At 45.5% G+C, this 11,672-nt stretch overlaps 1 protein-coding gene across 2 annotated transcripts in view; it reads left to right on the forward strand.

Moving 5' to 3' along the window:
- SV2B (synaptic vesicle glycoprotein 2B) overlaps positions 1-9,391 on the forward strand; it is a 44,363-nt gene extending 34,972 nt beyond the window's left edge. The window contains exons 9-12 of one of the 2 annotated variants that reach the window (XM_065412160.1): positions 2,523-2,656; positions 4,689-4,889; positions 7,204-7,363; positions 9,208-9,391. In XM_065412160.1, the coding sequence (XP_065268232.1) occupies positions 2,523-2,656; positions 4,689-4,889; positions 7,204-7,363; positions 9,208-9,391 (679 nt within the window). The remainder of the gene's footprint in view (positions 1-2,522; positions 2,657-4,688; positions 4,890-7,203; positions 7,364-9,207) is intronic. The other variant, XM_065412161.1, reaches the window with a different exon arrangement.
- Positions 9,392-11,672: the final 2,281 nt, after the last annotated feature.

Below are 11,672 nucleotides of genomic sequence, written 5' to 3' on the forward strand. Positions count from 1 at the left end.
CATTGTAGGCAGTCCCACCATACCAGCCCCTCCACAAACTTATCAAGCTCAGTCTTGAAGCCAGTTAGGTTTTTTGCCCCCACTACTCTTTTTGGAAGGCTGTTCCAGAACTTCACTCCTGGAAGGAATCAAAATGGTTATCGGTCTGGTCCATGGGAACTTACGACAAAACCCTGGGCAGATCCAAGGCTGTTCGGTAGCAGAAAGAATTCCTTTAGACTATAATACAATAGAGTGTCTTTTGGATCTGGCCAAAGAAAGTAAATAGACTACACCCCAAATACCCCCCATCCCACAATCTTTTTTGTTTGTAAACTACTATGTGGGCATCGTTGTTGTATGTGAACTCTCAATGCAAAATTCTAATATAGGATATGGCCCAAGGATGAATGTGTGTGTGTGCGTGTACGTGCGTGTGAGTACAGGTATTAAATGTTCTTCCCTTTCAGCCCTCCCTGCATGTTGTTTTGCATTCCTGGTCCTGCTTTTCATCTGTACAGGGCGATGCTCTTCAGCGTTTGTGAAAGGAAATAAGCTTCATTTCCCATCTGCTGTAACCTGGCAAGTTTCAGCCACAGTTAATAGAGTCAGGTATTCCTTGATAGCACTTGGGAATATCCGATTCCTTGATAGCACTTCCGAACGATTATCTCCTCACTGGGGAGCAGCCAGACACTGGATGGCAGGATTGGGACAGTGTCTTGGTGAAGGGACTGGGAGCTTGATCGTGCAAAGGGCTGACTATTCAGCTGAGGTGCTGAATGTCCTCAGCGCCTCTTGACTTCAGCGGGCATCAGGGGCACTTGGCACCTTGCAGGATTGAGCTCTGAGTGGGGATGTGACCAGACATTCATCTCTTTGGGGTGAAAGGAGCCATCAGCCATGTTATTAACGGTTAGCCCAGTCCCTGTTTGGTTCTTTCCTAGTGCAGTAACTCACTCAGAAGCTGCTCTGACTGTGTTTCAGCACGGCCTGCATCGCATCCTGGTATGACTTATGGCTCCATTTTCCCATCAGCCCTTGGCAGTGAGTTAAAACTTCCCTGGAGGCCATGCAACTGCTTTATAACTCCTTTAAAGAGGAATGTTCAGAAATCAAACTGCAGGGAGAGGGCTCTTTAAAGGCCTTGGAGAGTAAATGCCTCTCAGGCTAACACTGTGCAAATGCAAATCAGCCTCAGTTTTGCTGTAACCTCCGAGACCTTCTTTATGGAACATAGGGCTTGATTAGTCTTCATGTAATTTTTGAGCATTAATAATGTCTGTTTGAGGCCTCTGTTGAGAAGCGTGTAGCATTAATTTAGTGGAGTAAAAACATCAAACTAGGATCTCTTGCAAAAGTTCAATTAAATTAAGGTGCTGGATCTTTGTTCAAAGCCTTTTATCTAGTGCCTGCCCTGGTCTCATTAGCCTGGACAATAACACTTGCACTTACATACACACACTTTTTTACAACTTCAAAGCGCTTCCTACGTATTAAGGAATACATTTCCACAATGCCCCCGTGAGATACTGTAGGTAAGTAAGGGTAGTGTCACCCATCTAAGAAGTGGGTAGCAGATGTCAGGGCCTTGCAGGTTGGCTTCCCATGCGAGGAGAAAATCAGCAATGTGGAGCCTGAGTATATTCTTAGTTTAAATTGTTTTATTTACACTACACACAGTAGTCCTTGAACAGAGGCAGTCACAAACAACATGCAGGTGAATCTCTTCTTCCAAAAATCTAAGCCCAGCTCCAACGCCTCATTCCCAGGAAGCAATTCTGCTTGAAGAATTGACTCTAATTGGAGAAATCAAGGCAAGGAGAAAACTTGATTGCTGTTTGCAACAGCGCCACAGAAAGAAATTACATCACAACACTAACAACAATGCTACTTTTCTTCCAGAAATGTACAGTGCTCGAACACTAAGGAAAAGAACTCTGGAAACAATGTGTAACAGCGCCATCTGGTGATTCCCTCCATCATATTGTACAGATGGTGAAAATAAGGCACAGAGATGTTATCCAAGGCCACAGAGAGAAACAGTGGCAGAGATGGGACTGGAAATTAGGTGTTTGTGCCCCTGAGGCCTCATGCTTAGCCCAATAGATCCAATGGCTTCTGATAATGGATATTTTTTATTTACCCTTGGCAAGGGGATGGGAGGAAGAATAGGGACAAGAGGCTCTACCCAGGGACAGAGAGAGTGCTATGCATTACTGTTGAGTGATACGTTCTCCAGCTGATCCAGGAGCAATACTGACAGGAGCTGTATCCAGTCCTCCTTGGCTGAAAGGGTGGATTGGTTTGATGTGAGGACTCTGAGGAGCGAAGCAGGTGCAGGGAATCCTAGATGACCTGTGTCTACTAAAACAACCCCTTTCTTGCATTCACACAACACCTTTCCTCAGGAACCCCAGAATCCACCATTGCCACTCTGTGCGACCACATCATTTACACGTTAGGAGGTTATTGGAATGGTCACTGAGCGCTTTGTGCTTACTCACTGCTGCTTGGGTGGGGCTTCTTTTCCTGCCCTGCAGGTTTGCTAAGATGAAATTCAAAGATGTGACTTTTGAGGACATGCTGTTTGAGGAATGCTATTTTGAAGATGTGACATCTACCGAGACTGTCTTCAAAAACTGCACCATTTTAGCCACTGTCTTCTATAACACTGGTAAGGGGATTCCTGGCTTGGTCTAGCCCAGAAGTGGGCAAACTACAGCCCGCGGGCCACATCTGGCCCGCAGGACCCTCCTGCCCGGCCCTCCGAGCTCCTGGCCTGGGAGGCTACTCCCGGCCCCTCCCCTGCTGTTCCCCCTCCCCCGCAGCCTCACCTTGCCGCGCTGCCAGCGCAATGCTCTGGGCGGCGGGGCTGCGAGCTCCTGGGGTAGCGCAGCTGCAGAGTCCAGCCTGACCTGGTGCTCTGTGCTGCGCGGTGGCGCCAGTGTGGCTGGCTCCAGCCGGGCGGTGCGGCTTTAGCACCGCCAGCCACCAGTGCTCCAGGCAGCGTGGTAAGGGAGCAGGGAGCTGGGGGGTTGGATAGAGGGCAGGAGAGTTCAGGGGGGTGGCCAGGGGGCGGGGGTGTGGATAGGGGTCAGGGCAGTCAGAGGGCGGGGAACAGGGGTGTTGAATGGGGGCAGGGGTTCCGGGGGAGCAGTCAGGAATGAGCGGAGGGGTTGGATGGAGCGGCGGGGGGCAGTCAGGGGCAGGGGTTCTGGAGGCAGTCAGGGGACAGAGAGAAGGGGTGGTTGGATTGGGCAGGGGTCCCGGGGGGGCCGTCAGGAATGAGCGGAGGGGTTGGATGGAGTGGCGGGGGGCAGTCAGGGGCAGGGGTTCTGGAGGCAGTCAGGGGACAGGGAGAAGGGGTGGTTGGATGGGGCAGGGGTCCTGGGGGGGCCGTCAGGGAACAGGGGGGTTGGATGGGGCAGGAGTCCCGAGGGGGGGCAGATAAGGGGTGGGGGCCGGGCCACGACCTCCTCCCCTAACCAGCCCTCCATACAATTTCCAAAACCCGATGCACACCCAGGCCAAAAAGTTTGCCCGCCCCTGGTCTAGGCTGTGGAACAATGTGCATGTCTGATTTGTGGTGAATGGTTTGTAGTGGGGCTATAGAAATGTGTGTGTTGTGCTGTGACAGTGATCAGGGAATAAGAAGGGGGAAGTCAAACAAGAGACCAATTGTGGTGTTAGCTCTATGACTATGGTGAACTTCTGTAGAACCAGGTCTACATACTACACTTGCCTTAAAATGTAAGGTGAGCTAGAATTTTCCCATCTTTCCAGACCTGAGCTTACCAGTCCATGCACATATGTGTCTGAGTCACAAAATTTACACTGAGATCAGGATTTTGCCAGCGATTAAGACTGCTCCCATCTGCAGTTTCCGTCTCATCTTTAGTTTCAGGTAACACTTGGTGAGGACTTAGGGCAGACCAGACAGCTGTGTTCCCAGCCTTCCGTAATTGCACTGCTTATGGTGTCATTGACTGTTGCAGCAGAAACCCAGAAAAAATGAATTCAGACCTTGGCAAGTTAAAGTAATAGAAGAACTGATTCAACAATTTTGGCTTAAAATAGTCGTTTTTTCAGCCCATATCCAGCTTCTGGTTTGGGATCTCAAGCAGCTTAACTAATTTAATTCATTCATTTATTAATTTTGAAAGAGCTTTTCACTTCCCCTTTAACTGAAAATAAACCACTGGACGATGAAGATTGCAGCCTGTAGCACCAGCTCCTGGGCTATTGCTCATCATTGGTTGAAATGCCAAGCAATTAGGGCCAAATTATGGCTACTCCAGCATGGGTGCATTAAAATGGTGCTCCTCTTCCCTTTAGTGCAGAAGGCAGGCATAATGCTGTAGCCAGCACTCCCCAGGCACTGGAGGGTAGGGAGATGATAGACACTGAAGAAGCCAGATGAGGCAGTTTGGGTGTATGTACACGACCCCGTTCCCTGCATATCAGTTAATGCAAGAAGGTGCACAGGCTTATATCTGTTCTATGTGTGTTGCATACAGTGGCCTTTCACATAGTATGCCTGCTTCTGGCTACTCAGGCATAATGCCTCCAGCTACCTCCACTCAGGCAGGGAACACCTTTCTAATCCGGTGTGCCTCCATCGAAACTGAGCTCCGAGAATGTACCCTTATTCCCAGCTGCTGTTGCTGCTACACGGAGGGTCCAATCTTTGCCTCTTGCCTTCTCAGATCTTTATGAAGACAAATTCATCGAGTGCAGGTTTATAAACGTCACCTTCCTGGACCAGAAGGAGGGATGTCACCTGGACTTCGAGCAGGAAAACGACTTCCTAATTTATCTCGTCAGTTTCCTGGGTAGTTTGTCCGTGTTGCCTGGCAACATCATCTCAGCACTGCTCATGGACAAAATAGGAAGGATAAAGATGATTGGTGAGTGAAGGTGATGGTAAACTGACACATCAACAGCTGGGTGCGTGGATGACCCAGGGCATAATAAAGGGATATTGTGAATACAAAGGTCTCTCTGTTTCTGTGCGCACAAATGAAAAATGGTCCGGCTAAGCATGCGATGAGTCACTCCAATACCAAATAAAGCAGAGGAGTTGATGGTTCAGTGGGTAGGCCACTAGATGAGGACTCAGGGCATCTGGGTCCTATTTCATAGATTCCTAGATTCTAAGGCCAGAAGGGACCATTGTGATCATCTAGTTGGACCTCCTGTGTTACACAGGCCATAGAAATGTATGGCTCTGCAACTGATCCACTGTAATAACATGCACAAGTCACTCCCCCTCTCTATGCATCTCTACTCCCACCTTTTATGTATTTTGTTTATTTAGACTGTCAGCTCTTCATGGCAAGGGTTGTCTCTCACTCTGGGTTTGTCCAATACCTAGCACAATAGGGCTCTGGTCTTAGTTGGGACCTCTAGGCACGGTTGTGTTGATGGTGATGCTGATGCCTGTATCATCCTTTGTGGTAGAGAAGAGACATAGCTAATTAGTAATTGATATAAAAAGAGATTCTTTACTATGGCTGTTGGACACAGAGAGGACCCTATAATTCTCGCTCAGGGCCTCAAGCTCCCAAACTGAATAAACTCAGATTGTGCCTAAATCCTGGCCTGGATCAAGCATCCATGGGCTGGATTACTGATTATGCTACATGCTGATAAAGGTGTCACCTTCTTGTCTTGCGGGACTAAATCCTCATTTTATGTGACTGTGACACATATACAAGGATTTTCTGAGGTTGTTTCACAAAGTGGCCAGGTAACTCATCTAGTCCCAATATAGCTTCACCGCACGGTGGGATGGTGACACCAAACTGTATCAACATCAAAGTGAATTCAGAGTTCTTGTAATGGACATGGGACATGCCCAACCAAACCAAAAGTGTCCTATGGAAAAATTGGGATAGCTGGCAAATGTTAGAGCTAAATAAAAATCAGAATTTCCTTACTGCAGGAAATTCTGATTGTTCAACATTTCTTTTCATCCCAAAGTGGGACAAAAGGTTAAACTATTGAAACTTTTCACAGAATGAAAAGTTCTGAAAAAATTTCAATTTGGAAAAAAAAACCCACATTTTGTTTTGGCATTTTTGATCAAAACAAAACATTCTGATATGCCCAAGCTGAAATATTTCATTGTGGTTTGTTGAACTGATCCAAAATACTTCATTTCCAATCAGTTCAACATTAAACTGCATTTCCCTGTAATGGTACATTGCTTCATGGGAGCTTTAGTTCAGGTTGCCTGAAGCCCCTATTATCCCCCATGGGCTATGCTCCCTGACCAACATCTCCTATGATATACCCCAAGTTATGCGACTCTCATGATGCACCACGTCACTTAGTCAGAGGAATGTGTTGCATTGTGGGAGATGTAGTCTGGCCAGGCTCAGCCCATAGGAAAGAAAGGGGACCCAAACTACGATTCCCATGAGGCAACGTGCCACAATAAGGAAATTCAGTTTTATGTTGAACTGACCTAAAATGAAACATTTAGTGTCAGTTCAACAGTTCAAAATATTTTGATTCAGTCAAACTGACCCAAAACAAAATACTTGCTTTTGGTTTTCCTGACAGGAAATAGAAACATTGGAAAATCATCCCAAGGGTAAATTCCCAGCTAGCTCTTCCAAATATTAACAGTGTAGACCCTATATCAGTGAGCCTGAATTGAGGCTAATAAATCATGAATGTTCTCACTTTCTCCCTTGGGCTTGTGCATAAAATGTGTCAGGCACTCGAATAACATCTTAACTGTATAAAGCACTTGGGGTATCCCTTAATTATAGACTGCAAATTAATCCTGAGACTACGGATGAGCCAGGTGATTTGAATGCAATATAACCAGCCCTAACGCCTCACCCAAAACTCAAACCATTTTTCAGCTTCAGCAACCTTCAGACAACTCTTCCCATTCATCGATGTTCATGTTTACTTGCTTCTGCTCGTCCTGGGTCCAGCTGCAATACCACACGAGAGAGCCCACGTTTATGGTATCTGCAGGGTGAGACTATTGGTGACATCAGCCTAGTACCAGGAGATTTCCAGCCTGTTTCCTGGCCCCAACGAGCTAGACAGAATCATTTGGATGCTGAGTTGAAGCTTGTGGAGATCACTCATCTCTAGGGAGAAAATCCATCATCTGAAGACTCTTCTTATTAATGGTGGATTTGGCTGCCCGGAGATGCCAAGAGAATGATGCCAAGCTTTTTCTCCTTACTTTCCCGGCAGGTGGCTCAATGCTGATTTCTGCAGTGTGCTGCTTCTTTCTGTTCTTTGGCAATAGTGAGTCTGCAATGATTGGCTTGCAGTGTCTGTTCTGCGGGGCCAGCATTGCTGCCTGGAATGCCCTGGATGTGATCACCGTGGAGCTCTATCCCACCAGTAAAAGGTAACTATGCTGAGAATATTCTTCTCTTTGATTTTTATTCTCTGACTTCAGGCACAGCCACTCTCATCTTAAGAACCCATGACTGAGTTAAAACATATGTGATGGAAGGTTTTTTTTTTAAATAAATCTCAGGGGTCCTACTGTTCCTGTGGAGACTTTTGATCTGCACAGGTATTCAGAAGTAGAAGCGGGCAAACAACTGATTTTTTGGTTCAGTGGCAGTTCTGGGGGGAAAAAAGAATCAGAAAACCCCCAAACAGTTTGGGTCTAAATGAATCTAAAGATATTCAGAACTGGGAGTGAATCAAAGAAAAGCCCATTTTGGGTCTGTTCTGGGGGAGGCAGGGAGGAGTTGAAAGTGGGTCTCCTACATCTCTGGTAAGTGCCCTATTCACTGGGCTAAAGGTGATGTGCAGATGCAGATCAGGGGGGTGGTAGTAGCAACACCACCTCCTCTTCCTCTGGCCGTTTTGTGAATGGCCAAAACGATTTGTGTCAAATTCACAAATATTTTCCAGTTGACCCAAACTGCATTTTCTATCCAATAAACTGTTTTCTGAAAAACTTCGCCCAGCTCTATTCACAAGCTCTATTCTACATGTAATATAACTTGTGTACATGAATTTGCCCAGGCAAGCGTAAATTACGCACAGACAGAACTTGTATAGGAAGACTCTGTCAATTGCATGCATGTGATTAGAGGACAGGTTGAAGCCCCTTTGGAAATGTGTCCTCCAGTCTCTTGTCACAGTGTACCACTCCTGATTATTTTAGCTTCCAGTTCTTGCAGACAACCCATAAAGATGTGGATGTGGGAAATGAGGCACCGTATTCAGGTTTCAGGAGTGAGTTTTTGAGAGAAGAGGATAGTGACAAGTCTCTTCTGCCCTTTTCAATCTATTGATGACAGCTGTGAGGGAGGTAATGGGACTGCGCTGGGACAGCAATGGGCTCAGCTGCTGGGTGAATCAGGGTGTGGGGGAGCACTCTGTGACTCTCCAGCCGCCACCCACTCTAACCACCACTTGGAGTGGCTTTGACAAGCTCTAGAGGAAGCCGTGTTCATGGCTTTATGTCCACAACAAAACATTATCCATGACGTGAACTCAGTGCTTTATTTGTAATGAACGAGGTGCCAGCACTCAAGCAATTAGGTGCCGGGACTCAAGCAACTTTTTTACTTTCATAAGTGATGCAGCAAGCCCAGAGGTGTCGGGGCTCTGAACTGCCAGGCCCAGAGGTGTCGGGGCTCTGAACTGCCAAGCCCAGAGGTGTCGGCACAAATTGTGGGGTGCAAATTAAGCACTCCATGAAGTCCAAGCGATGGTGGTGTGGAAAGAAATAAGGCCTGCCAAATACACCCTGCTTTTGCCCTCCCAGAAAGCTCAGGGGCATTCATTCAGTCTGGCTCCAGGTACTTGCTGGGAGCATAGACTCCGCATATCAGATCAGACTGTTGGTCTACTCAGCCTGCCATCCTGATGCCAGCAGTGGCCAGTATGTGATTTTCCAAAGGAAATTGGACACTCCACAACATGCACCTGAGCAAATGTTCAAGTCTGCACTTGTGGGGATGGGGAAATTCTTTGACAACTGCAGGCGAACAGCATGTGCTCTGATGCATGAGGTTTCATGAACTTCCATAGCTCAAATCAGGCTTCATTAAGAGCGTAACCATTACCACACTGGATGCCGGCAGTCATCCTATAATTAGAATAGGAGCTGCTAGTATTAGAGGACTCATGCAATGACCCAACTCTCCTTTAGCGATGGAGGAACCAACCAAATAACCCGCAGTCCTGTCTGACTCCTAATCATCACTTTCTGCTCTTCCTCTCCTGCAGATCAACAGCCTTTGGCATCCTCAACGGTCTCTGCAAGTTTGGTGCCATCCTGGGGAACTCTATCTTTGCTTCCTTTGTCGGGATAACCAAAGTGGTTCCCATCCTTCTGGCCTCCTCTGTGCTGGTTGCGGGAGGCCTGCTAGCCCTGAGGCTACCAGAGACTCGAGAACAGGTCCTGATGTGAGCAATTGGGCAGCAGGGAAATGAAGAAGAGCTACAAAAAAGAGCCATGTCTAGAAAAATCAAAATGTCCATTTATCCTTTGCTGCTGATACCTCAGCTATCGGGAGGGGGGGGAAACAACCCCTAATTTAAGACCACTTCCCATCCATGATTGGCTCTTTGCAACCAGGGTACATACACACTGCAGAACTTTGCTCATTTGCTTTAGATCCAACCCACACTGGGGAGAGACTGAGGATCTGTCCTTCCCGGGTATGCATGGGCATAACTGACACAAAATATTAACAGCAGCATTGTGTGTGCAGGCATCAAAGGGGAGAACAGATTCAAACCCTTATATGCCCTGGGTGAGTTGCAAGAAAACATCTGCATTTCCGAGCTGTTTCAGGCAATTAGCACAAGCTGTCCTGGCTTGCAAAAGAACTGGAAGATAGTTAACAAACCAACTCTGCTGAGGTTAGGTCTAGCTTTGGGGTCAAGATTTCCAAAAATGACTAGTGATATGGAATATCTTGATTTGGGGGGGCCCAAGTTGAGACACCTTTCAGGGGCCTGATTTTTTAGAAGGTAAGTGCTCAGTGCTGTCTGAAAATCAGACCCCTTTATATTATCTCTAGTTGGGCACCAAGAATCACTAGTTATGTTCTTGATCTGGGATATTTTTTAAATAAAAATATATATCCTATTTCAATTTCTAATTTTAAATCTCTATATTGTTCTCATCAAGAAGAATCTAAAACTAAAACAAAACTAAAACCAAGTCCCACTAATCCAAGACATCCAGAGCAATCCCTAGGAAGAGACATGTCATTCTTGTCCAGTCAACAGTTCTTTAATGGTGTTGATTTTAGGATATGTCTATAATAGGGATTTTTTTCTGCCTAGTTCTGTTTAAGAGAAATTGGCATGATGTTGGGGATTCTGCAAACCAAATGTGTATATATTATGCAGTGTAAATAGGGGACAATTTTTGTTTAAAGTCTAGAGTATGGTAACTACTAGAATTTACCAGCATTTTAGCCATATTAGTTAAGGAAAATGATGTTTGAGTTTCCTATAGATTTGGGTCTTATTGAAGCACTGTAAGCACAATTACTGTATTTATAGCCTTGTAACCTGGTGTCTAGAGAATGCACTTAGCAAACTTTCATTGTACAGTACATTTAATTGTCTGATAAGTGGAATAATTAAGTTTTAAATCCTGTAAAGATCGTTCTTGGAATTCCTATATTCCTCATGATATGACTTTGGCTTTGCCACACAACTAGACACAAAGTGATACAGTAGAATCTCAGAGTTACAAACTGACTGGTCAATCACATACCTCATTTGGAACCGGAAGTAAGCAATGAGACAGCAGAGACAAAAAAAAAAATGCAACTACTGTACAGTACAGTACTGTTGTTAAACGTAAACTATTAAAAAAAAAGGGAAAGTTTAAAAAAAGAGATTTGACAAGGTAAGGGTGTGTTTCATTTAAATTAAGATGGTTAAAAGCAGCATTTTTTATTCTGCATAGTAAAGTTTCAAAGCTGTATTAAGTCAACATTCAGTTGTAAACGTTTGAAAGGACAACATAATGTTGTGTTCAGAGTTATGAACAATGTCCGTTCCCGAGGTGTTCGTAACTCTGAGGTTCTACTATGCATGTTCAGTTGCATTTTTGGATATATTTTTTGGAAGCAAGAATGAAAGGCAAAAAAATAAACAATCTTCCACTGCTCTTGACAATATAGATAATGCTAATCAGACCATTAGCAGGCACAGAGGCTGGCTGACATCTAATGGGAACTGATGAGTGATGGGAAATTTGTGTCACTATGACAGTTGGTGACATAAAAAGCTGTTTGGTACTATTGCCACTGTTGGGTTTGATGGAGAAGTGGTACAGTGCAAAGGAAAACCATGGTTCCCATATGTGCTTTTAAAAATCACTGGTTCACATTTGAATCCAAGCTGAAATTTGACAAAATCCACAGGGATTTCCCATTTACACAACAAGGCAGCAGTGAAATGAGTTATAATGGCACAGTTACCATGCAATAATGCATCTTACTACTAGGGATGATCACTAATTTGGCTAACAGATCACTAGAAACTCACATGCTGGTTGGATTCTGGAGTTATGTGGATCACTTGCTCTTTCTTTTTCCTTTTTTCCTCATCCACCCACTGAGTTGAACTGCTCTGTCCATGTGCTCCCTCTCCTCTTTCATGACCTTCAAAAGCCATATTGATCTCCCCCGCTGGGTTCCCTGCCTTTAAGGATAGGAAAGATGCCA

The sequence above is a fragment of the Emys orbicularis genome, chromosome 10 (genome assembly GCF_028017835.1).
Source record: "Emys orbicularis isolate rEmyOrb1 chromosome 10, rEmyOrb1.hap1, whole genome shotgun sequence".
NCBI classification, from domain to species: Eukaryota; Metazoa; Chordata; order Testudines; family Emydidae; genus Emys; species Emys orbicularis.